Source organism: Manis pentadactyla, chromosome X (assembly GCF_030020395.1).
Source record: "Manis pentadactyla isolate mManPen7 chromosome X, mManPen7.hap1, whole genome shotgun sequence".
Taxonomy (NCBI): domain Eukaryota; kingdom Metazoa; phylum Chordata; class Mammalia; order Pholidota; family Manidae; genus Manis; species Manis pentadactyla.
Window position 1 is genome coordinate 47,966,643 of NC_080038.1, and position 27,281 is coordinate 47,993,923.

The window sequence follows — 27,281 nt, forward strand, 5'->3', positions numbered from 1 at the left end:
AGGCCATATGCATGCAGAGGGGCTGTGTGCATGATCAGGAAAGACTTGAGAAAGCCCTGAACACTCACCTCTGACTGACTTTGAGGTTCTGCAGAAAGTGAAGCCTTAGACAGAGTTGTAAATTACCTGCCTGAATATTGAAGGCATTTCATAATATGCATATATAGCGCCCACCAAGCACTGGGAGATTTACTTGTTCCAGGCATTTAAGAAAATCTCTGTCTTATCATTACCTGACCACTAAGCTAACTGAATAGACTCCAGAGACCACAGACAAAAAGAATACATACTTCAGTGATTTTCTGAACTTATTCTGTAAACAAACAAATAACAAGTAGCAATAAAACTAAACCTGTGGAGTAGAGTGGGGAGTATCTGATTTCCAGAGTTGACACATTATTTAAAATGTTTTCAACAAAAATTCACAAGATATGCAAAGAAACAAGGAAGTGTAGCCATACAGATGAAAAAAGTAACCAACAAAAACTGTCCCTGACTTTCAAAACAAAGTTGAACCTACTAGACAAGGACTTTATACCAGCTATTTTAAAAACATGTTCAAAGAGCTAAATGTTTAAAGAACTAAAGCAAAGTATGAGAATGAAGTATCACCAAATAGAGAATGCCAATAGATAGAAATTACTAAAAGGAACCAGACAGATGTTTTACAGTTGAAATGTAAAATAACAGAAATGAAAATTTCACTAGAGGGTTCCAACAGCAGATTTGAGCAGGCAGAAACAAGAATTACTTACATTGAAGATAGATCAATTGAGATTATCTAGTCTGATGAGCAGGAAAAAAAATGAGGGAAATAATCAGAGCCAAAGGAACATGTAGGATGCCATCAAATTTACCAGCATATGCATATGGGAGTCCCAAAAGAAGAGCATGAGAGGGGGAAAAAGATTATTTGAATAAATAATGGCTAAAACTTTTCCAAATTTGGTGAAAAACATTAATCTACATATCCAAGAAATTTAGAAAGCTCCAAGTTGGAGAAACTCAAAGAGACTACACATCATAACCAAAACCAAAGACAAAGGGAGGATCTTGAAATCAGTCTGAGAGAGCAACTGAAAACATAATACATGGGATTCTCAAGATTGACAGCTTATGTATCATCAGAAACCATGGACAATAAAAGACAGTGGGATGACATATTCAAAGTGTTAGGAAGAAGAATAGATATGAGCAGGGTGGAAAGAGAGTAAGGCCAGTAAAGCCCACTAAAATGGACTCAAAGAGTTAACCAGATAAAACTAGAGAGCCAGAGTTAATCAATTAATCAGTTGAAGCTCCAAAGGCCAGGAGCAACTTGGCTTGGAATGTCCAGATAAAGAAAAGTATCCCAGCACAGCCCATGTCTTCACTGTGCCAGTTATATCATGCCATTGTAAGATTTACTTTAGCCTGCTAAAAGGCCCAGCTTATTCTTTAAGTTAATCTATATGCTGTTTTTCCTCTTCCAGCCCCTAATCAAGTAATTTTTGCAACCTGGGCAGGAGACAAGCATCATGATTAATTTTCCAAACAAGCCCAGATATAAACAGCATAGTAAAAACAGGAAGGATTCCATCTTAAAGCTAAGATTGCATTTTAAAAGCCAGGAAGTTAAGAAGTAAGATTCTTAACATACTCTTTAGCAAACAGACAATAACTCAGCCCACCTTGAGGGCAGGGCAGGCGGTCTTGATTGATATGTTCCCAGAGAGAAGCTGCTATCCTGGGGAGGAACCAGATCAGTAAATTTCTTGTGTTAAATTAATTTTGCAGAATTACCTGAGGGACTGATAATAGAAGAGAAAAGATGTAATGTTGCAAACCGAAGATAAACATCTTGAGACCACTTAACAAGTCTACAACCCCAAGCCTTTTGTCACATTCCTGAAAAAAATCCTTAAAAGGGAGAACCCCCAATCTTTCAGCTTGCCTCTTCTCTGAGAATGCCCGCACTTTTCCCCAACCATTGAGAGCACCTCCTCTCTGAGGTCGCCCACACTTTCTCTTTAAATAAAACCTAAACCTTCACAGCGCCTCTTCTCTGGGGTTGCCCACACTCCCCTTTCTCCGTGTGTGCACCTTTTTGCCTTAAGTAAACTTCTCACTGGTCAACTTACAAAGTTTTGTCTCTGCACTTTTCTAGTAGTAAGTGTCTTTGCTATTTTGGTATATCATTCTAATCCTCTGGATTTAACCTCAAATCTTCACTCTCTCTGTCCTATTTCAGATAAGTAGGGAGGGACTTCTGAGAGCTCAGGTCTGAGCTTGCAAATTACCATCGCCTGGGTGACCTGGACGGACCGTAGCTATACGGTCATGCTCTTTAGTAGCCTGCTTGAAAGTCTCCTTCCTTTGACTCCAGGAAGTTCGCAGAACATAATTTCACTACATCCAGTGCTCTGCAGCTCCCCCATATCCTGGGGTGGTAGGGACTCAGTTCCCAATCCGTGCAGATCCAAGCAGACACTGGACACCAGGTGACACTGGTTTAAGGAGTTAGCAGGGGATGTGCCCTATGCTGAGTAGCAGTTCAATGACCTTCCTATATCACACTGTTCTGTCATTCCCTGACACTCTCACTTTAATGATTTCCTTCCTCACCTTGTACTCTGACTTCCCTGCATCTCCAAAATAAATTCCTCCCAACAACTTTAAATAAACTTTTCAATCTTTCAGGGTGCCTCCTCCTCTCTGAGGATGCCTGCACTTTCTCTTTTAAGTACATTAACTTTAAATAAAACTTTTTACTCTGCTTCACTACTGTGTCTCTGCCCTTTAATTCTTTGTTGCAGTGGGGACAACAACTGAGGAAAATAAACAACCGCCCCCTAACAAAAGTGTTGAAAGAAAAACAATGTAAACCAAGAATTCTAAATCTAGTAAAACTATTTTTCAATAAAAGAGAAATCAAGATACTTCCAGATAAACAAAAACAGAGAATTCAATGCTAGCAGACCTGCCCTATAACAAATGCTAAGGGTAACTCTTCAGATTAAAACAAAAGGACACTATACAGCACATCAAATTCACATAAATAAAAAGCACTAGTAAAGGTAACCATATACAGATAAATATAAAAGAAATTATAAACATATCTTTTATTTCAGTTTTTCTCCTAATTAAAAAGATAGCTGGAGAAAAGAATAATAATAACTCTATGTTCATTGGCAAACAATGTAAAAGATGTATTTGTGATAAATAGCACAAAGGAAGAAGGGAATGGGACTATATAGGAGTGAAGTTTTTATATACTATTGAAATTAAGTTGATACTCTAAATTAGAATGGTATTTATTACATTGCTAATGTTAATCCCCAGATTTATAATCTTAGTGACAATCACTAAGAAAATAATTCAAATATATGTAGAAAAGAATGGAATTGAAATGGGATACTAGAAAATAGCTAATAAATAGAAAAGGCAGTAATAGAAGAACTGAAGATCAAAAAAGAAAACAGAGAAAACATAAATGGACAATGTAAACTCTACTTTGTCAGTTATTGAATTAAGTATAAATGGATTAAATTCCACAATTAAAAGAGTTTGGCAGAATGGATAATAAACAATAATCCTACTATATGCTGTCTACAAGACATATACTTTAGAATCAAGACACAAACAGACTGAAAATAAAAGGATGGAAAAAGACATACTGTGAAGACAGAACCCAAATGAGAAATGGAATGTCTATACTAGTACCAGACAAAATAGATTTTAAGACAAAAATTGTTTAATTAGAGATAAAGAAGGACATTTAATATGATAAAAGGGTCAATCCATCAAAATGATACAATTATAAACATATATACACCTAACAACAGAGCCCCAAAATACATGAAGGAAAAGCTGAATTGAAAGGAGAAAAAGATAATTCAATAATAATAATTGGAGACTTCAACAACCACTTTCTATAATGGATAGGAAAATTAGAAAATCAGGAAGGAAATAGGGATGTCATGAAGTCTGAAATTTCCCTTAAAATGCCTTGGGAAAAAAAAGGATGAAAGCAAATACCAGAAAATGTTCAGTATTAAATCTGGGTGATAAATATATAGGTGTTCATAGTATTAACCTCTCTGATTTTGCATATATTTAAAATTTTCTTAACAAGATTTTTAAACATAAAAAGGAATAATATTTACTGAGATTATTCTTGTGCTTTTAAACACATTAGATTACTATAGCACTAGAGTGTATTTAAATATAAGACTAACTTCTTTTCATTTACTTTTTCTTATTCCCAACTAATTATAACTTTTTATTCTTTTAAATTAATTTTAGAATTAAGTTCTCCACAAAATTCCTTTAGGATTTTGATTTGGGATAGTGTTAAACATTAACACTAATTAAATGACCCTTTACAACACTCAGTTTTTGTAACCAGGCTCATGGTACATCTCTATTTATGCAGGCCTATTTTTATGCTCTTGAGTAAAGTTTTGAAGTTTTCTTCATGTAGGTTCCACACATACCTAATTAAGATTATTCTTGGGTATTTTATATAATTGTTGTCATTGCCAATAGGATGTTTTTCCCTCAGTATATTATGGTTACAATTGATATATGACCATTCTTGATTTTTGGATATCTGGTTTATATCCAATGATTACCCAATTTATTGAATTTTCTTATTAGTTTTAACAATTTTTCAGTTGATTCTCATGCATTTTCTAATTATACAATCATATTTCTTTCACTAGTCAAATGCTTATTAAACATCTCTATGTGCCAGGCACTATGGAAGATGCTACAGATATAATGATGGACAAAAATAAACAGGATTCCTCATATAAGGTTTAATTTGGTCTCTTAATTCCAAATAGTTACAGTTCTTATTACTGCTTCACTCCTAACTATGCTGTCTAGAACTTCTAGAATATTAAATAATAACAGTGATGATGTGAATAATTGTCTTATTCCTGATTTTAATGGGAATATCTTTAGTAGAATGCCTCAATCTTTTTTGGGTTAAGAATCTACTTTGAAAGTGTGATAAAAATTACTAGCATTCTCTCTAGAGAAATATATGTGCATACATTTACATAAAAATACAAGGGGGCTAATTAACTGCTAATAGAAAAACAATGGGTAAGATCAAATTTTGATACAGAAATACTCAGATGTTTTGTATAGAATAAGGAAAAAGTACAATAAACAAATTATACACACACTCACACACACACATAAAGGATGACTATTTCCTTACTATATAAGAAGGGTAATTTGAAAAGCCTGAAGACCCACATGGATAACTATGCAAAGGTCGGAAATAAAATTTACAAAAGAAGAAATGCTAATGGCTAATACAAATATACAGGGAATGTTTACTCAAATAAATGCAAATTAAATCAATGAAATACTACTGTTTTCTTGTGAATCACCAAAGATGAAAAAATATCATGGTGGAGACTGCTTGTTTGCAACCCTGTATCCTTCTACCTTGCCTGCTTACTAAAAAAACCATGACTTTGTGGGACAGCAACGTACCTAGCTAAAAACTGTATGTCCTGGCCTCTCTGGAAGGTAATCTTGGCCATGTGACCCAATTTCAACTAAAGAGATATAAAAAAATGTGAAACCGAAAACTCCTTGGGAAGAGGTGTTCAAGTAGACCTGTTCATTTTCCCTTTTGCTCTTCTTCTTCCTGATTGCAACTCAGATCCCTCTGCTGGAGGTAAAGCAGCCATATTGTGACCCTGAGAGGAAAAGCACTCACTAATAAGGATACTTGAAAGGTTCCTGTTACTCATAGGCAAAAACTATTCCTAAGTGATATGCTCAATGCCTATGAGGATTTATAAACAAGTCCTCGCATGTGGCTCATGGGAGTGTTAACTAGTATAACTCTTCTGGAAAGCCATTTGGCAATATATAGCAAGAGCTTTTAAAATGTTCATATTAACAAATTGTATTAGAAGGGTGTAGGGAAATAGGTATTCTTGTGCATTGCTTGGGGAGTGTAAACAATCTATAAAGATGTAATTGTTAAGTAAGAAAAGTAAAGCACCCAACAGTCTAAAAAAGTATGCTTCCAATTGAGTCAAAAAACAAAGGGAAAGAAAGTACATACATGTATTTACTTGTATATGCATAAACAACCTCTGAAAGGATAAACATAAAACTGATAATAGTGGCTGACTCCAAGTGGGGAATTAGAAGACTGTGGAACAGAATGCGAGGGAGATATTTCACTATATACACTCATATACTTTGGCTCTTCAGGAGTTTCATGGGGATCCATTCTAAGTAAATAATCAGAGATAGAAACACGTACATATAAAGATGTTCATTGCAAATGTTATAACTAATTGTGAAAATTTAGCAATATACTAAATGACCCACATTAAAGAAGTTAGGTAAATTAGGTATATCCATGGAATAGAATATTTGTAGACATTAAAATATTATTTATGGGGGATTCTCAAGATGGCAGTGTGAGTACAGTGGCAGAAATCTCCTCCCAAAACCATACATATTTTGAAAATACAACAAATACAAATATTCCTAAAAGAGTGATCAGAAATACAGTACAACAGCCAGGCTACATCTATATCTGCAAGAACTCAACATCTCATGAAAAGAGTAAGATACAAAGCTGTGAGTCAGTGGGACCTGAGCATTCCCCCAACTGCAGCTCACTGGCAGGAGGAAAAGAATCAGAGTGGGGAGGGAGTGGATGCACAGGAATGCTAAATAACCAGCCCTAGTAATCTGCACCAGGAGCACAGACACACATTGGATGGTGTACGTGATATTAGAGGAATGAAAAAAAAAGTAAAATCTGAGACTAAGACTACGAAGAGTTTCCCAAAGCCGGATACCCTGGGACAAAAGAAAAGCAGGTGCTTTAAAAGTTTTAAAGGAACAAGAGTTTAAGAGGTGGACAAAATCATCCTGGCATACTCAGCCCAGCAGGCTGGGAACTTTAAGGAACTTCAGGTACCCTAACCCCCTGGATAGCAATGAAGCTCCAAAGCCCCTCAAGACGCTAAACAGCCTGCTGTTCATTTCCCCCCACCAGCACTGCAAGCAAACCGGACAATCCGCCATTGCTGAGGAACAGCCAGGGAGCAGCCCACAGCAACCACACAGAGGCTTCGCCCTATGTGTGGCTAACTGGCACAGACCCAGAGGCTGCCCCCTGTGCACAGGTGACCAGCACAGACAGCGGAGACAGGCACAGAGTCCGGGAAGGACAAATAGGCTCTGCTCTTGTGGTGAACACACACTACGGGCATACAACCACTGCAACTGCCCTATGACAACCCGAGGGCTGCCCTGATCATGGCAGCTCACGGGATTAACTCAGAGGCTGCAAAGTGTGCGTGGTTGACCAGCACTGACAGCAGAGACTGGTGCAGAGTCTGGAAAGCACGACGGGGCTCCATTCTCGTAGCAGAACACACGTCACTCACTTGCAAACCCTGCCAGTGCCCTAGGCCATCCAGAGGGCCACCCCCTCTACAGCACCTCAGGGGATAAACCCAGAGGCTGCTCCCTTTGTGCGATTTACCAGCACAGGCAGCAAAGACAGGCAAGGCGACCAGCAAGGAGGAAGGGACTTTGTTCTGCCAGTTGACACACGCACCACTTGCCAGTGACCACTCCCATCACAATGAAAATGCAGAAGAACCTTGTTCAGTCCAAAATCCCTCAAACACCAGAGAGGGCCTGGTGAGACCAAAATCACCAATCTCTCTGAAAAAGAATTCAAAATAAAAGTCATAAGCATGCTGATGGAGCTACAGAAAAATATGCAAGAGCTAAGAGATGAATTATGGTAGGAGATAACAGAAATGAAACAAGCAATGCAAAGATGTAAAAGCAGACTGGATGAGGTGCAAGAGACTGTTAATGGAATAGAAATCAGAAAACAGAAATACAGAGAAGCTGAGTCAGAGAGAGATAAAGGGATCTCTAGGAATGAAAGAATATTAAGAGAACTCTGTGACTAATCCAAACATAACAATATTTGCACTATAGGGGTACCAGTAAAAGAGACAGAAATAGGGATGAACAGTGTCTTTGAAGAAATAATTGTTGAAAACTTCCCCAAGCTGGGGAAAGAAATACCCACCCAGACCATGGAAGCCCATAGATCTCCCAATACAAGGGAAACAAGCAGGACAACATCAAGACATATAATAATTAAAATGGCAAAGATCAAAGACAAGCACAGACTATTAAAAGCAGCCAGACACAGAAAAAAGATCATCTACAAAGGAAAACCCATAAGGCTATGATCAGACTTCTCAGCAGAAACCTTAAACGCCAGAAGGGAAAGGCATGATATATTCAATACAATAAATCAGAAGGCTCTCGAACTAAGAATACTGTATCCAGCAAGATTTTCATTTAAAATTGAAGGAGGGATAAAACAATTCCCAGATAAGCAAAAGTGGAGGGAAGTTACCTCCTACAAACCAACTCTACAGTGTATCTTAAAGGGAATGCTCTAGATGGAAGTGCTCCTAAGGCTAAACAGATGTCACCAGAGAAAATAAAACCACAGCAAAGAAAATAGACCAACCAAATACTAACTAAATGCAACATAAAATCAGCTATCCAAAAAAATCAGTCAAGGGGAACAAAAAAGAGTACAGAATAAAACACCTAATGTATAAAGAATGAAGGAGGAAGAAAAATAAGGGAGATAAAGAATCATCAGACTGTGTTTACACCAGTGTAAAAAGTGACTTAAGTTAGATGGTTAGATAATAAAGAAGCTACCCTTGAAACTTTGGTAACCATGAAACTAAAGCTTACAATGGCAATAAGTACACATCTATTGATAATCACCTTAAATGTAAATAGACTGAATGTACCAATCAAAAGACACAGATTAACAGAATGGATCAAAAAGCAAGACCCATCTATATGCTGCCTAGAAGAGACTCATTTCAAACCCAAACACATACACAGACAAAAAGAGAAGGGATGAAAAAAGACATTTCATGCAAACAATAGGGACAAAAAAGCAGGTGTTGCAGTACTTGTATCAGACAAAATAGACTTCAAAACAAAGAAAGTCATAAGAGACAAAAAAGGATATTACATAATGATAAAGGGTTCACTCCAACAAGAGGATATAACCATTATAAATATCTATGCACCCAACACAGGAGCATCTACATATGTGAAAGAAATACTAACAGAATTAAAGGAGGAAGCAGAATGCAATGCATTCATTTTAGGAGATATTAACATACTAGTCAAATCAATAGATCAATCAGACATAAAATAAGTAAGCACACAGAGGCACTAAACAACACATTAGAACAGATGGACCTAACAGACATCTACAGAACTCTACACCCAAAAGCATCAGGATGCACTTTCTTCTCAAGGGCACATGGAACATTTTTCATAATAGACCACATACTAGGCCACAAAAAGAGCCTCAGTAAATTAAAAAAGATTGAAATTGTATCAGCCAATTTCTAAGATCACAAAGGTATAAAATTAGAAATAAATTGTACAAAGAATAAAAAAGGCACACAAACACATGTAGGCTTAACAACATGCTCCTAAATAATCAATGGATCAATGACTAAAACAGAGATCAAGAAATATATAGAGACAAAGGAAAACAACAGCACAATGCCCCAAGTTATGTGGGACTCAGCTTAGGCAGTTCTAAGAGGGAAGTATATAGCAATCCAAGCCTATTTAAAGAAGGAAGAACAATCCCAAATGAATAGTCTAATGTCACAGTTATTGAAACTGGAAAAAGAACAACAGATGAGGCCCAAAGTCATCAGAAGAAGGGACATAATAAAGATCACAGAAGAAATAAACAAAATTGTGAAGAATGAAAAAATAGATAAAAATAAATGAAACCAAGAGATGGATCTGTGAGAAAATAAACGAGATAAACCCCTAGCCAGACTTATTAAGAGAAAAAGAGAATCTGAACACATACACAGAATCAGAAATGAGAAAGGAAAAATCACAACAGACACCACAGAAGTACAAAGAATTATTAGAGAATACAATGAAAAAAGATATGCTAACAATCTAGATAACCTAGAAGAAATGGACAACTTTCTAGAAAAAATACAACCTTCCAAAACTGACCAAGGAAGAAACAGAAAATAAAAGACATTACCAGCAACAAAATTCAATCAGTAAAGAAAAAACTACCCAAGAACAAAACTCCCATACCAGATGGATTCACTACTGAATTTCACCAGACATTTAGAGAAGACATAATTCCCATTCTCCTTAAAAGTCTTCCAAAAAATAGAAGAGGAAGGAATACTTCCAAAATCATTCTATGAAGCCAGCATCACTCTAATACCAAAACCAGGCAAAGACAACACAAAAATAGAAAACTACAGACCAATATCCCTGATGAACATAGATGCAAAAATAGTCAACAAAATATTAGCAAACCAAAATCAAAAATACAGCAAGAGGATCACACACCATGACCAAGTGGGATTCATCTCAGGGATGCAAGGATGGTACAACATTCAAAAATCCATCAACATCATCCACCACATCAAAAAAAGAGGACAAAAACCACATGATCATCTCCACAGATGCTGAAAAAGCATTCGACAAAATTCAACATCCATTCATGATAAAAACTCTCAACAAAATGGGTAGAGAAGGCAAGTACCTCAACATAATAAAGGCCATATATGACAAACCCACAGCCAACATCATACTTAACAGTGATAAATTGAAAGCTTTTCACCTAAGATTGGGAACAAGACAAGGATGACAACTCTCCCTACTTTTATTCAACATAGTACTGGAGGTCCTAGCCATGGCAATCAGACAAGACAAAGAAATAAAAGGCATCCAGATTGGTAGGGAAGAAGTCAAACTGTCACTGTTTGCAGATGACATGATATTGTACATAAAAAACCCTAAAGACTCCACTCAAAAACTACTAGAACTAATATCGGAATTCAGCAAAGTTGCAGGATACAAAATTAACACACAGAAATCTGTAGCTTTCCTAAACACTAACAATGAACTAATAGAAAGAGAAATCAGGAAAACAATCCCATTCACAATTGCATCAAAAAGCATAAAATACCTAGGAATAAACCTAACCAAGGAAGTGAAAGACCTATACCCTGAAAACTACAAGGCACTCTTAAGAGAAATTAAAGAGGTCAATAACAAATGGAAACTCATCCCATGCTCCTGGCTAGGAAGAACTCATATCATCAAAATGGCCATCCTGCCCAAAGCAATATACAGATTCGATGCAATCCCTATCCAAATACCAACAGCATTCTTCAATGAACTGGAATAAATAGTTCAAAAATTCATATGGAACCGTCAAAGACCCCGAATAGCCAACGCAATCCTGAGAAGAATAAAGCAGGGGGGATGTCACTTCCTAACTTCAAGCTCTACTACAAAGCCACAGTAATCAAGACAATTTGGTAATGGCACAATAACACGCCCACAGATCAATGGAACAGAATAGAGAGCCCAGATATAAACCCAAGCATATATTGTGAATTAATATACGGCAAAGGAGACATGGATATACAATGGGGAAATGACAGCCTCTTCAACAGCTGGTGTTGGCAAACTGGACAGCTACATGTAAGAGAATGAAACTGGATTACTGCCTAACTCCATACACAAAAGCAAACTCCAAATGGCTCAAAGACCTGAATGTAAGTCATGGAACCATAAAACTGTTAGAAGAATACATAGGCAAAACTCTCTTGGACATAAATACGAGCAACTTCTTCATGAACATATCTCCCTGGGGAAGGGAAACAAAAGCAGAAATGAACAAGTGGGACAATATCAAACTAACAAGTACAGCAAAGTACATCATCAGTGGAACAAAAAGCATTCTACAGTATGGGAGAATATATTCATAAATGACATATCCGATATGGGGTTGACATCCAAAATATATAAAGACCTCACGCACCTCAACAAACAGAAAGCAAATAATCCAGTTAAAAAACGGTTAGAGGATCTGAACAGAAACTTCGAAAGAAGAAATGCAGATGGCCAACAGACACATGAAAAGATGCTCCACATCACTTATCATCAGAGAAATGCAAATTAAAACCACAATGAGATACCACCTCACACCAGTTAGGATGGCCACCATCTAAAAGACAAACAACAACAAATGTTGGTGAGGATGTGGAGAAAGGGGAACCCTCCTACACTGCTGGTGGGAATGTAAATTAGTTCAACCATTGTGAAAGCAGTATGGAGATTCCTCAAAAAACTCAAAAAAGAAATACCATTTGACGCAGGAATTCCACTCCTAGGAATTTACCCTAAGAATGCAGCAGCCCAGTTTGAAAAAGACATATGCACCCCTATGTTTATCACAGCACTATTTACAATAGCCAAGAAATGGAACCAACCTAAGTGTTCGTCAGTAGATGAATGGATAAAGAAGAAGTGGTACATATACACAATGAATATTATTCAGCCATAAGAAGAAAACAAATTGTACCATTTGCAACAACATGGATGGAGCTAGAGGGTATTATGCTCAGTGAAATAAGCCAGGCAGAGAAAGACAAGTATCAAATGATTTCACTCATCTGTGGAGTATAAGAACAAAACAAAAACTGAAGGAACAAAACAGCAGCAGACTCACAGAACCCAAGAATGGACTAACAGTTACCAAAGGGAAAGGGACTGGGCAGGATGTGTGGGAAGGGAGGGATAAGGGGAAAAAAGGGGCATTATGATTAGCACACATAATGTGGGGGGTAGCACAGGGAATGCAGAATAGCACAGAGAAGACAAATAGTGATTCTATAGCATCTTACTACTCTGATGGGCAGTGATTGTAATGGGGTATGTGATGGGGACTTGATAATGGGGGCAATCTAATAACCATAATGTTGCTCATGTAACTGTATAATAATGATACCAAAATAAAACAAAAGTACATATATATATTAGTTATAAACGATGGTACAGGGACATGCTTATAACATAATATTAATTCAAAAAGTCAGATATATTTATTGGTTTCCAATTTTTATAGTCAACCTTTAGTCAATGTAGAGTGTAAATCACAAGACAATGTAAATGTTAACAAGCTTGACAATGTAAATGAAAAAGTATGGCTCAGAAAGTTGGAGGAAGGAAGAACGAACAGCAACACTAATGCCCATATCTTACAAAGTGGGTATTCAAGAGAGACTGACAGAAGCTAATGGAAGGATAAACAGAAGTTACTAAATCAGTAAATGGTGGCATAAGCCATATTATCTTGTGTTTTAGAGTTAACTACCAGAAAAATGAAAACTATGAGGTTGCTTCTTAGGCATGGGTTCGGAGGTGGGGAAAGTAGAGGCAGTAGACCATTGCATTTCATCCTAAACTCCTTGGTACTATTGGATTTGCTACCAGATATACACATTATTTAGATTAAAAGGCAAAAAAAATTAAAATAGGATCTATCATTGCAGACACAGTGTGATTTTGACCATAAGAAGAAAAATGCATAGGAAAAAAAGACTAGATGGAAACATGTCAAAACATTAACAGTGATTGCTTTTGGGCAGCAGAATCATGGGTGGCTTCTTCTTTTTACTTTCCTCTATTTTCTCTATCTTCCAAATTTTCTATTAGGTTATCAGTCAGAAACTACAGGAAAAATAAAAATTTTTAAATAGGCCTGAAGAATGTAAAAACAATCTTTTCCTGATTGACTCACTAAAAGAACACTTTCAAAGAGAGCCCTGCCACCCTATTCCTCCAATTCCAAGCAAATACCAAAGAGGCCAAATAAGGCAGGCCTTCTATTTCCTGGGGAACCACAGGTACTCAGATCCTAATACCCTCTGTGGCAGACTGCTACAATAATGGCACTCAATTTGCTCACATCTCCTTGTATGAACAGAAGGATTTTGCAGCTCTCCCCTCAAGAAATGGAATCTATTTTTCTACCCCAGCAATCAAGGCTTGGCCACATAACTTGCTGTGGCCAATGGAACAATAAAACATATGATACAAGCAAAGGCTTCAAAAGTGCTTGCACACTGCAGCTTGTCCTTTCTACTGGATACCCTTCTGCTACCTTGTGAAAAAGCTTGGGCTGGCATTCTTGTGGTCCGAGAGAGATCACATGTTAAGAGGCCCAGTCCCCCCAGATTAGATCCCAGACACCTGAGGGAGATCTTTTTAGACCACCCAGCCTCAGCCAAGCTAGTCCAGACAAGAACAGCTCAGCCAGCCTCTGGAATCATGAAAAATGATCAAATGTTGTTATAAGCCACTGTTTTAGACAGTCTGGTAAGCAGCAAAAGCTAACTGACACAACCTCCAATGTGAAAACCACCCAGCCAATGAGATAAATAAAATGATTTTATATCCTCTAAATTCCATGTTTAACTCATCATCATTCTTTTTTCCTTAGAGATAGCCTCTCAGCCAGTACAGGTGACAGTCTAAGGAGTCTTGAGCCTTGCAGACTTCAACAGTTAGGATCATTTCCCTACTCTGATAATAATATTATCAAAGGGCTGAGATGATGGTAGCAGAATGTTCTCAGAAGCCTTTAGGTTACTTGCTGAAATCTGTTCAGTATCTTCCTCTTTTGAACTCAAGCCATACAACATTAAAAGCAACGTGCACCATTACCTCTGGCTTTGCTGAACTAAGTGCATGAACTCTGTGTCTTACTGATTGTTTTCACTCTAGTACCTAACATGGTGCCTAGAACACAACAGGCACTAAACAAATGTTTGATGAATAAAGAAATAGTGATAAATCATGTCTTCCTCTATTAAATATCCCAAGCACCCCCAGTCTGTTTTTCCCCTCATCACTTCCACAGTGTTTAGAAAAGAATACTGGATAACCTTTAGGACTCCAAGGAGCATCATCTGAATTCTTCTTTTTCTTGGGTCGAGATTTCAAAGCAGGGTCATCATCATCAGATTCCAGGGAAGGGTAAACTGCAGTGGGATGGAAAAGCAGGATAAACTGAGATATCATCCAGAAAGGTAAAGACAGAATTATACCTAACTCACCTTCTCCCACTCCCCTACAAGTGGACCATTTACTCAACTGCATTCTCAACTGCAGGAGTCCCTGAATGCACCACATAATTTTCATGTCTTTCTACCTTTCCACCACTGCTGTAAATGTCGTTCTCCCAGTGTCATCTAATTCTTATTCACTTACCCAACACCCTTTTAATAAGTAACTTCATGAGTTACTTTACTGACCCTGCAAAATTCATCTCTAGATTTACTTCCTCAGGAAACCTTCTCTTGTTCTGATTCAGATGTCTCCTCTACTCTCCATTAAGTATCCTGTAGATACTGCTACTAGAGCTGTTATATATCACTTCAGAGCTGATTAACAAATCTGTCAACTCCCAATTTACCATGAGGGCAGGAATATGTATTATTTGACTTCAAACTAGGGAGACTAACACAATGCAGACTAGGTGCTTAGTAAGTATATGCTGAAGTAATGGAAAAAGAAATGGTACACATATTATTCACACAAAGGGAATAAAAAGACCACCTAGGCTGAAATGGGAACAAGATTACTAGAACTGAATGATATGAATGACAAAATACAGATATACAAGTATCTCATCCTATACAAATACACACAAACATCCAGTTTTATGCCACTCCTTTCATAATCCACATGCAACACCTATGGGATTTAATGGGAAGACGGTCTGCAAAGGTCCTACTGACAAGGTCAAACTCTCCTGCTGATGCTGATAAATTTAAAAGAGAAGCAAAGTGACATTGAGAACTTTTTCCTAATAACTCTACTCCAATTCCTCCTAATGACCATCTTCAAATTTCTCTAGAATTCTACTTCATCAGAGAAATCCAGTCTCCCACTTCCTTCCAGAAAGGGCTTCTTTGTAGGAAAATTAATACATTTTTCAGGTCTTCATCCTTGAATAATGAAGTAAAACCCATCTCCTTGCTAAAGGAAGTACATTTTTTCGAAAAAGGGGTCACTGTCCCAAGGAAGAAATGACTACTGATAACAGCTGTTTCAGAAACGACCCATCCCTACTAGCCCTATGGTTGTCAAAGTGTTATTCTGTGGGCTCTGAAAGGTTTTTCTATTTCAAGGAAAGAAGTGTGGTACAGTAGAAAAACCCTGAGACTTGGGAACAGACAATTACTTTTAAAGCCTAGACTCATCCACCAGTTTTGTGGCATAGGAGAATCTCTTCTAAATCTCACTACTTTCACCCATAAAATTGAAATAATAGATACCACGTGCCATGCAGAAGTTGTGAGGACTGTGAGAAACTATGCATTATGGAATATGCAAAAGGAATTTCATTCTAAGGTTCATGTCTTATTCAAGACGGTATAAGATGTAGATAATAATAAATAACATATTTAAAGAACATATAAGTTAAAATATGCATATTAAAAATATGAGGATAGGTTCACGGGAAGATGGCAGCATGAGAAGTTCAGTGGAAATCTCCTCCCCAAAACATATATATTTATGAAAATACAATAAATACAACTATTCCTAAAAGAGAAACCAGTGGATGCAGTACAACAGCCAGGATACACCTACATCTGTGAGAACTCAACATCACATGAAGGGGGTAAGATAAAAGCCGCGGACAGGCGGGACCCGAACGCTTCCCCACCCCAGAACCCGGCGGAAAGAAAGGAGTCAGAATGGGGAGGGAGTGAAAGTCCAGGACTGCTAAACAACCAGCTCTAGAAATCCGCACCCGGAACACAGACACAAGGAGCACAAGGTGCTGGATATTAGAGAAACGGAAAAGCAAAACCTGCAGGCAGGTCCCGGAACCGGCGCCCGAGACAAAAGAAAAGCGAGTGCTTTCTGCAAGTCTTAAAGAGACAGGAACCGCACAGCTGGACGAAGTCATCCTGGCACACTTAGACAGCAGCTGGGAATCCCGGGGAATGTTAGGCACCCTAAACCCAGGGGTGGCAGCGCAGCTCTGAAGCTCCTCACAGCACTAAGCAGCCTGCCAGTCATTCCTCCAACTGGTGCGGACCTCGACACACCGGCCCAGTAGTGGGAGAGTGGCACAGCAAGCCTGGGGTGGTGGGGCTGGAGGGGACCAGTAGCGGATGGCGTGCGCCGGCGGCGCTAGAGGGGAATGGGAGCGGCTCATGCGAGCCCGCCGCAGCAGTGACCGAACAGCCCAGGTATGGCCCGCGCGAGCCGGCAGCAGTGGCGCCAGAGGAGCGCGGAAGAGGTCCGTGCACACCTGCAGCGGTGCCAGAGGGAGCAGCAGCGCTCCTAGCAACCGAACAGAATCCCAGCCCGACGCACAGCCACCCGGGCCAGACCCAAAGGCTGCTGCTGGCACACACCTGCCCAGCAGGGGCGCCAAAATTGCGGAGGAGCGCACCTAGCATACCTGCCATACCACGCAGGGCTCCGTGCTGCTCTGATGGAGACCAGACCCACAGCAGCGTAGGGGATTAATCCAGTGGCTGCTCCAGGAGTGTGGGAAACCGACAAAGGCAATGGAGAAGGGCAAGGCATCCAGTAAGCAGGAAAGGACTTTCTTCTCCCAGCTGACACACCTGCAACCTGCCTACAGCCTCAGCTATCAACATGAAATGGCAAAAAAATTTAATCCAGTCCAAGACAGTTCAGACAACACCTAAGAGAGGATCTGCAGAGACAGACCTAACCAGTCTCCCGGAAAAAGAATTCAAAATAAAAATCCTAAACATGCTGACAGAGCTGCAGGGAAATATATAAGAGCTAAGTGATGACATCTGGAGGGAGATTACAAAAGTGAAACAATCTCTGGAAGGATTTATAAGCAGAATGGATAAGATGCAAGAGGCCATTGATGGAATAGAAACCAGAGAACAGGAACGCATAGAAGCTGACGCAGAGAGAGATAAAAGGATCTCCAGGAATGAAACAATACTAAGAGAACTGTGTGACCAATCCAAATGGAACAATATCCGCATTATAGGGGACCCAGAAGAAGAAGAGAGAGAAAAAGACACAGAAAATGTCTTTGAAGAAATAATTACTGAGAACTTCCCCAAACTAGGGGAGGAAATAGTTGCTCAGACTATGGAGGCACACAGAACTCCCGAGAGACGGGATCCAAAGAGGACAACACCAAGATGCATAATAATTAAAATGGCAAAGATCAAGGACAAGGACAGAGTATTAAAGGCAGCCAGAGAGAGAAAAAAGGTCACCCACAAAGGAAAATCCCTCAGGCTATCATCAGACTTCTCAACAGAAACCTTACAGGCAAGAAGAGACTGGCATGATATATTTAATGCAATGAAACAGAAGGGCCTTGAACCAAGGATACTGTATCCAGCACGATTATCAGTTAAATATGAAGGAGGGATTAAACAATTCCCAGACAAACAAAAGTTGAGGGAATTTGCCTCCCACAAACCACCTCTACAGGGTATCTTAGAGGGACTGATCTAGATGGGAGCACTCCTAAAAAGAGCACAGAACAAAACACTAAACATATGAAGAATAGAGGAGGAATAAGAAGGGAGAGAAATAATCATCAGACTGTGTTTATAATAGCTCAATAAGCAAGTTAAGTCAGACAGTAAGGTAGTAAAGAAGCTAACCATGAACCTTTGGTAACCACGAATATAACGCCTGCAATAGCAATAAGTACATATCTTTCAATAATCACCCTAAATGTAAATGGACTGAATGCACCAATCAAAAGACACGGAGGAATAGAATGGATAAAAAAGCAAGACCCATCTATATGCTGCTTACAAGAGATTCACCTCAAACCCAAAGACATGCACAGATTAAAAGTCAATGGATGGAAAAAGATATTTCATGCAAACAAGAGGGCGAAAAAAGCAGGTGCTGCAGTACTAGTACCAGAAAAAATAGACTTCAAAACAAAGAAACTCACAAGAGATAAAGAAGGACATTACATAATGATAAAGGGGTCAGTCCAACAAGAGGATATAACCATTATAAACATATATGCACCCAATACAGGAGCACCAATATATGTGAAACAAATACTAACAGAATTAAAGGAGGAAATAGAATGCAATGTATTCATTTTGGGGGACTTTAACACACCACTCACTCCAAAGGACAGATCCACCAGACAGAAAATAAGTAAGGACACAGAGGCACTGAACAACACACTAGAACAGATGAACCTAATAGACATCTATAGAACTCTACATCCAAAAGCAATAGGATACACATTCTTCTCAAGTGCACATGGAACATTCTCCAGAATAGACCACATACTAGGCCACAAAAAGAGACTCAGTAAATTCCAAAGATTGAAATTCTACCAACCAACTTTTCAGACCACAAAGGTATAAAACTAGAAATAAACTGTACAAAGAAAGCAAAAAGGCTCACAAACACATGGAGGCTTAACAACATGCTCCTAAATAATCAATGGATCAATGACCAAATTAAAATGGAAACAAATAACAACAACACAAAGCCCCAACGTCTGTGGGACGTAGCAAAAGCAGTCCTAAGAGGAAAGTACATAGCAATCCAGGCATATATAAAGAAGGAAGAACAATCCCAAATGAACAGTGTAATGTCACAATTATTGAAATTGGAAAAAGAAGAACAAATGAGGCCTAAGGTCAGCAGAAGGAGGGACATAATAAAGATCAGAGAAGAAATAAACAAAATGGAGAAGAATAAAACAATAGAAAAAAATCAATGAAACCAAGTGCTGGTTCTTTGAGAAAATAAACAAAATAGATAAGCCTCTAGCCAGACTTATTAAGAGAAAAAGAGAATCAACACACATCAACAGAATCAGAAATGAGAAAGGAAAAATCACGACGGACCCCACAGAAATACAAAGAATTATTAGAGAATACTATGAAAACCTATATGCTAACAAGCTGGAAAACCTAGAAGAAATGGACAACTTCCTAGAAAAATACAACCTTCCAAGACTGACCCAGAAAGAAATAGAAAATCTAAACAGACCAATTACCAGCAAAGAAATTGAATCAGTAATCAAAAAACTACCCAAGAACAAAACCCCCGGGCCAGATGGATTTACCTCAGAATTTTATCAGACATACAGAGAAGACATAATACCCATTCTCCTTAAAGTTTTCTAAAAATAGAAGAGGAGGGAACACTCCCAAACTCATTCTATGAAGCCAACATCACCCTAATACCAAAACCAGGCAAAGACCCCACCGAAAAAGAAAATTACAGACCAATATCCATGATGAACATAGATACAAAAATACTCAACAAAACATTAGCAAACCGATTTGAAAAATACATCAAGAGGATCACACACCATGACCAAATGTGATTCATCCATGGGATGCAAGGATGGTACAACATTCTAAAATCCATCAACATCATCCACCACATCAACAAAAAGAAGGACAAAAACCACATGATCATCTTCATAGATGCTGAAAAAGCATTTGACAAAATTCAACATCCATTCACGATAAAAACTCTCAGCAAAATGGGTATAGAGGGCAAGTACCTCAACATAATAAAAGCCATATATGATAAACCCACAGCTAACATCATACTAAACAGTGAGAGGCTGAAAGCTATTCCTCTGAGATGGGGAACAAGACAGAGATGCCCACTCTTCCCACTGTTTTTTAACATAGTACTGGAGGTCCTAGCCATGGCAATTAGACAAAACAAAGAAATACAAGAACCCAGATTTGTAAAGAACAAGTCACACTGTCACTATTTGCAGATGACATGATATTTTAAATAAAAAATCCTAAAGACTCCACTCCAAAACTACTAGAACTAATATCGGAATTCAGCAAAGTTGCAGGATACAAAATTAACACACAGAAATCTGTGGCTTTCCTATACACTAACAATAAACTAATAGAAAGAGAAATCCAGAAAACAATTCCATTCAAAATAGCATCAAATCAATAAAATACCTAGGAATAAACCTAACCAAGGAAGTGAAATACCTATACCCTGAAAACTACAAGACACCCTTAAGAGAAATTAAAGAGGATGCTAACAAATGGAAACTCATCCCATGCTCCTGGCTAGGAAGAATTAATATCATCAAAATGGTCATCCTGCTCAAAGCAATATACAGATTCGATGCAATCCGTATCAAATTACCAACAGCATTCTTCAATGAACTGGAACAAATAGTTCAAAACTTCATATGGAACCATCAAAGACCCCGAATAGCCAACTCAATCCTGAGAAGGAAGAATAAAGTGAGGTATCTCGCTCCTTAACTTCAAGCTCTACTACAAAGCCACAGTAATCAGGACAATTTGTACTGGCACAAGAACAGAGCCGCAGTCCAGTGGAACAGAATAGAGACTCCAGACATTAATCCAAACATATATGGCCAATTAATATTTGATAAAGGAGCCATGGACATACAATGGGGAAATGACAGTCTCTTCAACAGATGGTGCTGGCAAAACTGGACAGCTACATGTAAGAGAATGAAACTGGATCACTGTCTAACCCCATACAGAAAAGTAAACTCCAAATGGATCAAAGACCTGAATGTAAGTCATGAAACCATAAAACTCTTAGAAAAAACATAGGCAAAAATCTCATGGACATAAACATGAGTGACTTCTTCATGAACATATCTCCCCAGGCAAGGGAAACAAAGGCAAAAATGAACAAGTGGGACTATATCAAGCTAAAAAGCTTCTGTACAGCAAAGGACACCATCAGTAGAACAAAAAGGCATCCTACAGTATGGGAGAACATATTCATAAATGACAGATCCGATAAAGGATTGACATACAAAATATATAAAGAGCTCACACGCCTCAACATACAAATAGCAAATAATCCAATTAAAAAATGGGCAGAGGAGTTGAATAGACAGTTCTCTAAAGAAGAAATCCAGATGGCCAACAGGCAGTGAAAAGATGCTCCACATCGCTAATGATCAGAGAAATGCAAATTAAATCCACAATGAGATATCACCTCACACCAGTAAGAATCGCCATCATCGAAAAGACAAACAACAACAAATGTTGGCGAGGTTGTGGAGAAAGGGGAACCCTCCTACACTGCTGGTGGGAATGTAAACTAGTTCAACCATTTTGGAAAGCAGTATGGAGGTTCCTCAGAATGCTCAAAATAGAAATACCATTTGACCCAGGAATTCCACTTCTAGGAATTTACCCTTAGAATGCAGCACTCCAGTTTGAGAAAGACAGATGCACCCCTATGTTTATTGCTGCACTATTTACAATAGCCAAGATATGGAAGCAACCTAAATGTCCATCAGTAGATGAGTGGATAAAGAAGATGTAGTATATGTACACAATGGAGTATTACTCAGACATGAGAAAAAAACAGATCCTACCATTCACAACAACATGGATGGAGCTAGAGGTTATTATGCTCAGTGAGATCAGCCAGGCAGAGAAAGACAAGTACCAAATGATTTCACTCATATGTGGAGTATAAGAACAAAGGAAAACTGAAGGAACAAAACAGCAGCAGAATCACAGAACCCAAGAATGGACTAACACTTTCCAAAGGAAAAGGGACTGGGGAGGATAGGTGGGAAGGGAGGGATAAGGATGGGAAAAAGAAAGAGGGCATTACGATTAGCATGTTTAGTGTGGGGGGGGGCACGGGGAGAGCTGTGTAACACAAAGAAGACAAGTAGTGATTTTACAGCATCTTACTATGCTGATGGACAGTGACCGTGAAGGGGTATGTGGGGGGGACTTGGTGAACAGGGGAGCCTAGTAAACATAATGTTCTTTATGTAACTGTAGATTAATGATACCAATATATATATAAGGATAGAAAGAGTGCTGCTCCCAAAAATGGTTGAGTTGGGATCTACAATGATCTGTCCCTCCACTGAAGCAACCATTAAGCCGGCAAAAGAAAGAATCAACTTTTATGAGATCCGGGAATTAAATGAAAAATTCATAACAAGGGGAATGCTTCACAAAGAAAAGAATTGCTTAATTTAGGCATTTCAGGAAATCTGTGTCAGGAAATCTCAGCTGACTGGTGAGGCAATGGAATGGATACATCAGTAACCACACACAACAAGGAATATAAAGCCTTTGCAAAAAGTGCTTTGGAAAATCACTAAATAAATAGATTATTATAGCTCACAACCAACTCTGGGAAGCAAAGTAGGACTTCTAGAGTTACCACATTATAATATTAAGAATGTCCAGATTTCATTATGAGGCATAATGAGGCATACTAAGGAACAGGAAAGAATGTCTCATTTACAGGAGTAAAACAGAAACTGATAAAAACTGTCTGAGGAAGCGTAGAACTTGGACTTACTATACAAATACTTTAAATCAACTGCCTTTAATATGACCAAAGAGAACCGTGTCTCAACTAAAAAAAGAATATTAATAAGGAGATAGAAAATATAAAGGGAACCAACAAGAACTCTAAAGCTACAAAATACAATGGCCTTTGGTTTTGAGCAGGCAGAAGAAAACATCAGCAAATCTGAAGAAAGCTTAATTGGAATTACCCAGTCTGATGAGCCTGAAGAATGAAAAATGGACAGAGGCAAAGGGACTTATGGGACACTATCAGGCTTACCAACATATTCATATTGGAGTCTCAGAAGGAGAAGAGAGAGAATAAGATATATATATATATATATATATACAAAAAAAAAATCACTATGGCCAAAAACTTTTCAAATGTTATGAAATACTTCAAGATGTGTATCTAAGAAGCTCAAAGAATTCCAAGTAGGATAAACTCAGAGATTCACTAAGACTTATTGTACTCAAACTGTCAACAAAGATGAGAGAATCTTGAAAGCACAAGATTGGAGCAACTTGTCATTACAAAGGATCCACAATAAGATTAACAATCAATTTCTCATCAGAAGAAATGGAAGCCAGAAAGCAATGAGATTGTATATTAAAGTGCTGAAAGGAAAAACTGTGAATGAAGAAGAACATATTTGGCAAAACTACCCTTCAAAAATGAAGGTACATTAAGACATTCTCAAATAAACAAAAGCTAGGAGAGTTGATCATTAGAAAACCTGCCCTTTAAGAAATGCTAGAGAGTTTTTCAGACTGAAATGAAAGGACATCAGAGAGTAACTCAAAGCTATATGAAGAAACAAACACCAGTAAAAGTAACTATAGAGGTAAATATGAAAACAAATATTGTTGTATTTGTTTTCCGACTCCTCTTTTTGTGTCCTATAGGATTTAAAATCCCAATGCATAAAACAATAGCTATAAATCTATGAAAATAAGAACACAATGTATGAAGACGTAGTTTGTAACACAAATAATACACACAGGGTGGAGAGCTGTATAGGAGCAGAGTCATTGTATGCTATGGAAGCTAAATGGTATTGATACAAACTAGATTGTTACAAAGTTAGGATGTTAGTTGTAATCCCCATGGTAAACACTCTGGAAATAAATAAGAAACATAAAAAAGGAAATAAGGAATGAATAAAACTGGTACACTACAAAAGAAATCAAACACAAAAGAAAGCAGCAACAGAGGAATCGTGGAAAAAAAAGGCAGAACACAGAAAACAAACAGCAAAACAGCAGAAACAAGTCCTTCCTTGTTCGTAATCACTTTTAAAAGAAAATGAATTAAATTCACCACTTAAAAGGCAAAGACTTGTAGAATGGATTAAGAACATGATTGAACTGTAGAAAAGAAACTTACTTCAGATCCAAAGAAACAACTATGTTGACAGTGACAGCATGGAAAATGATATTCCATGCAAAAAGGAACCAAAAACAGAGCAGGAATAGCTATACTAATATCTGACAAAACAGATTTTAAGTAAACAAACGTTGCAGGAGGCAAACAAGGCACTATATATTAGTAAAAGCCTCAATCAAGAACATATAATATTTAGAAATATATATACACCCAACAACTCATGAACAGCTCCTGAATGGGGAATGGTGACCAGAAAGCCCAAGACATGACTAGAAGCTTAGAATTTTCAACCCCAGCCCCTACATCTGCCACAGGGAGGAGAGGAGCTGGAAATAGAGTTTATAATTGATCATGTCTACAATGAGGAAGCCGCAAAAAAAATAGAAAAGTTACAGGGTTAAGGGAGCTTCTGGATTTGTGAACACATTGAGTTGCTAAGACTGTGGTGTACTCAGAGAGAGCATGGAAGCTCCATATACCTTTCCACACACCCTGGACTATACATCTCTTTCATTTAGATATTCATTGGTATCCTTTTATAATAAACTGGTAAAAGGATTAAAGATGGCAGCATGAGAGGTGAGACAGAAACATCCTCCCAAAACCACATATAATATGAAAATACAGCAAATACAGCAAATCCTGAATGAACAACAGGAAGGAAGGCTGCAGCAAACTGCCTACAGCAGTGGAAACAAGCAGACCTCAAGAACAAAAGTAAAGTACCAAAGCCGAGATGCGGAGGGACCCAAGGCCTTCCCCCACTCCAGCTCACCACAGGGAGGACGAGAAATGGAGCAGGGAGGAGGTGGAGGCCTAGGACTGATGAATATCCCAGCCCTAGAGATCTGCTCTGGGAGCATGTACCTGCATTACATGGAGATCTGGAGATTAGTGTGGTTGGAAAGCTAAGAAAGAGTACATACACGGAGACACTGAGATTCCAGATGTTTGTGGAAAAAAGGAATCCACATCCAGCAGTTCTGGCACAAAAGAGAGGCGGGGAGTCTGAGAGAATTCCTACCAGTGAGAGGGTAGCTAAAGGGGCAAGGATTGCACAGAGATGGCTGCTCAGGACAAACGACACGTAGACAAAACTGTCCAGGTGCATTCTGCCCAGCAGGTTGGGAAATTTCAGGAGCTTCAGGCGCTCGATCCCACTAACTGGCTATACAGCTCCAAGGCTCCAAAGCTGAGAGAATTTACCTCCCTCAAACCATCTCTACAGTGTATTTTAGAGGGACTACTATGGATGGAAGTTCTCCTAAGTCTAAATAGCTGTCACCAGAGGAAATAAAACCAGAATAAAGAAAATAGACCAACTAATTACTGAGCAGATGAAAATTCAAATCAACTACCCCCAATGCCAGTCAAGGGATACACAGCCTGCTGTGCCTTCCTCCCGGCTGGCACCAGCTTGCAAACTGGCTACCCCAGCCATTGCACCAGGCCAGCCAGAGTGCCGCCCCACCTGCAGCAGCTACAAGTGCAAACCACTTCTCTGAGTGCTCAGCCCACTGGCACTGGCAGTGGAGACAGGTACGGCAACCGGGAAGCAGGAAAGACCTCTTTCCTCCAGACAGGCACCAGCGCCACACACCTGCAAAACACTCCATCGCTCCATAGGCTGACAACCTCCAGAGAGTAGACCTTATGGGCAATAGAAAGCGCCACTTACAAATATGAAACCTCAAAGGAACATGGTTCAAAACAAAATCCCACAAACACCAGAAATAGGCCCAAGTAAAAATGAACTCATTAATCTTCCTGAAAGACATTTCAAAAGAAAAATCATAAACATGCTTGTGGAGATACAGAAAAACATTCAAGAACTCAGGGAGGAATTCAACAATGAGATACAATGTTGAAGAATGCACTATCTGTAATAAAGCACACAATGGAGCGATTTAAAAGCAGATTAAATGAAGTAGAGGAGACAATAAATGAAATAGAAATTAGAGGACAGGAATACAAAGAAGGAGAGGCACAGAGAGAAAAAAGGATCTCAAGGAATGAAATAATATTAAGAGAACTGTGTGACCAATCCAAATGGAACAATATTTGCATGATAGGGGTACCAGAAGAATAAGAGAGAGAAAAGGGGATAGAAAGTGTCTTTGAAGAAATAATTGATTAAAACTTCCCCAATATCAGGAAGAAAAAGTCTCTCAGACCATGGAAGCCCACAGATCTCGCAACACAAGGGACCTAAGGACAACACCAAGACATATAATAATTAAAATGACAAAGATCAAGGATAAGGACAGATGATTAAATGTAGCCAGAGAGAGAAAAAAGATCACATACAAAGGAAAACCCACAAGACTATCATCAGACTTCTCAACAGAAACCTTACGGCAAGAAGGGAGTGACATGAAATATTTAATGCAATGAAGCAGAAGGGCCTTGAACCAAGAATACTCTACCCAGAAAGATTATGATTTAAGTTTGAAGGAGGAATTAAACAATTTCCAGAGAAGCAAAAGCTGAGAGAATTTACCTCCCTCAAACCATCTCTACAGTGTATTTTAGAGGGACTACTATAGATGGAAGTTCTCCTAAGTCTAAAGAGCTGTCACTAGAGGAAATAAAACCAGAATAAAGAAAATAGACCAATTAATTACTGAGCAGATGAAAATTCAAATCAACTACCCCCAGTGTCA

The 27,281-nt window shown here is 38.5% G+C and overlaps 1 protein-coding gene across 5 annotated transcripts in view; it reads right to left on the bottom strand.

Annotated features, from left to right (window-relative positions):
* The window catches only part of PHF8 (PHD finger protein 8), a 177,439-nt gene that overhangs the window by 12,119 nt on the left and 138,039 nt on the right, over window positions 1-27,281 (bottom strand). For all 5 annotated transcript variants that reach the window (XM_036930848.2, XM_057495987.1, XM_057495986.1 and 2 more), the window contains one exon: window positions 14,823-14,918. In XM_036930848.2, the coding sequence (XP_036786743.2) occupies window positions 14,823-14,918 (96 nt within the window). The remainder of the gene's footprint in view (window positions 1-14,822; window positions 14,919-27,281) is intronic.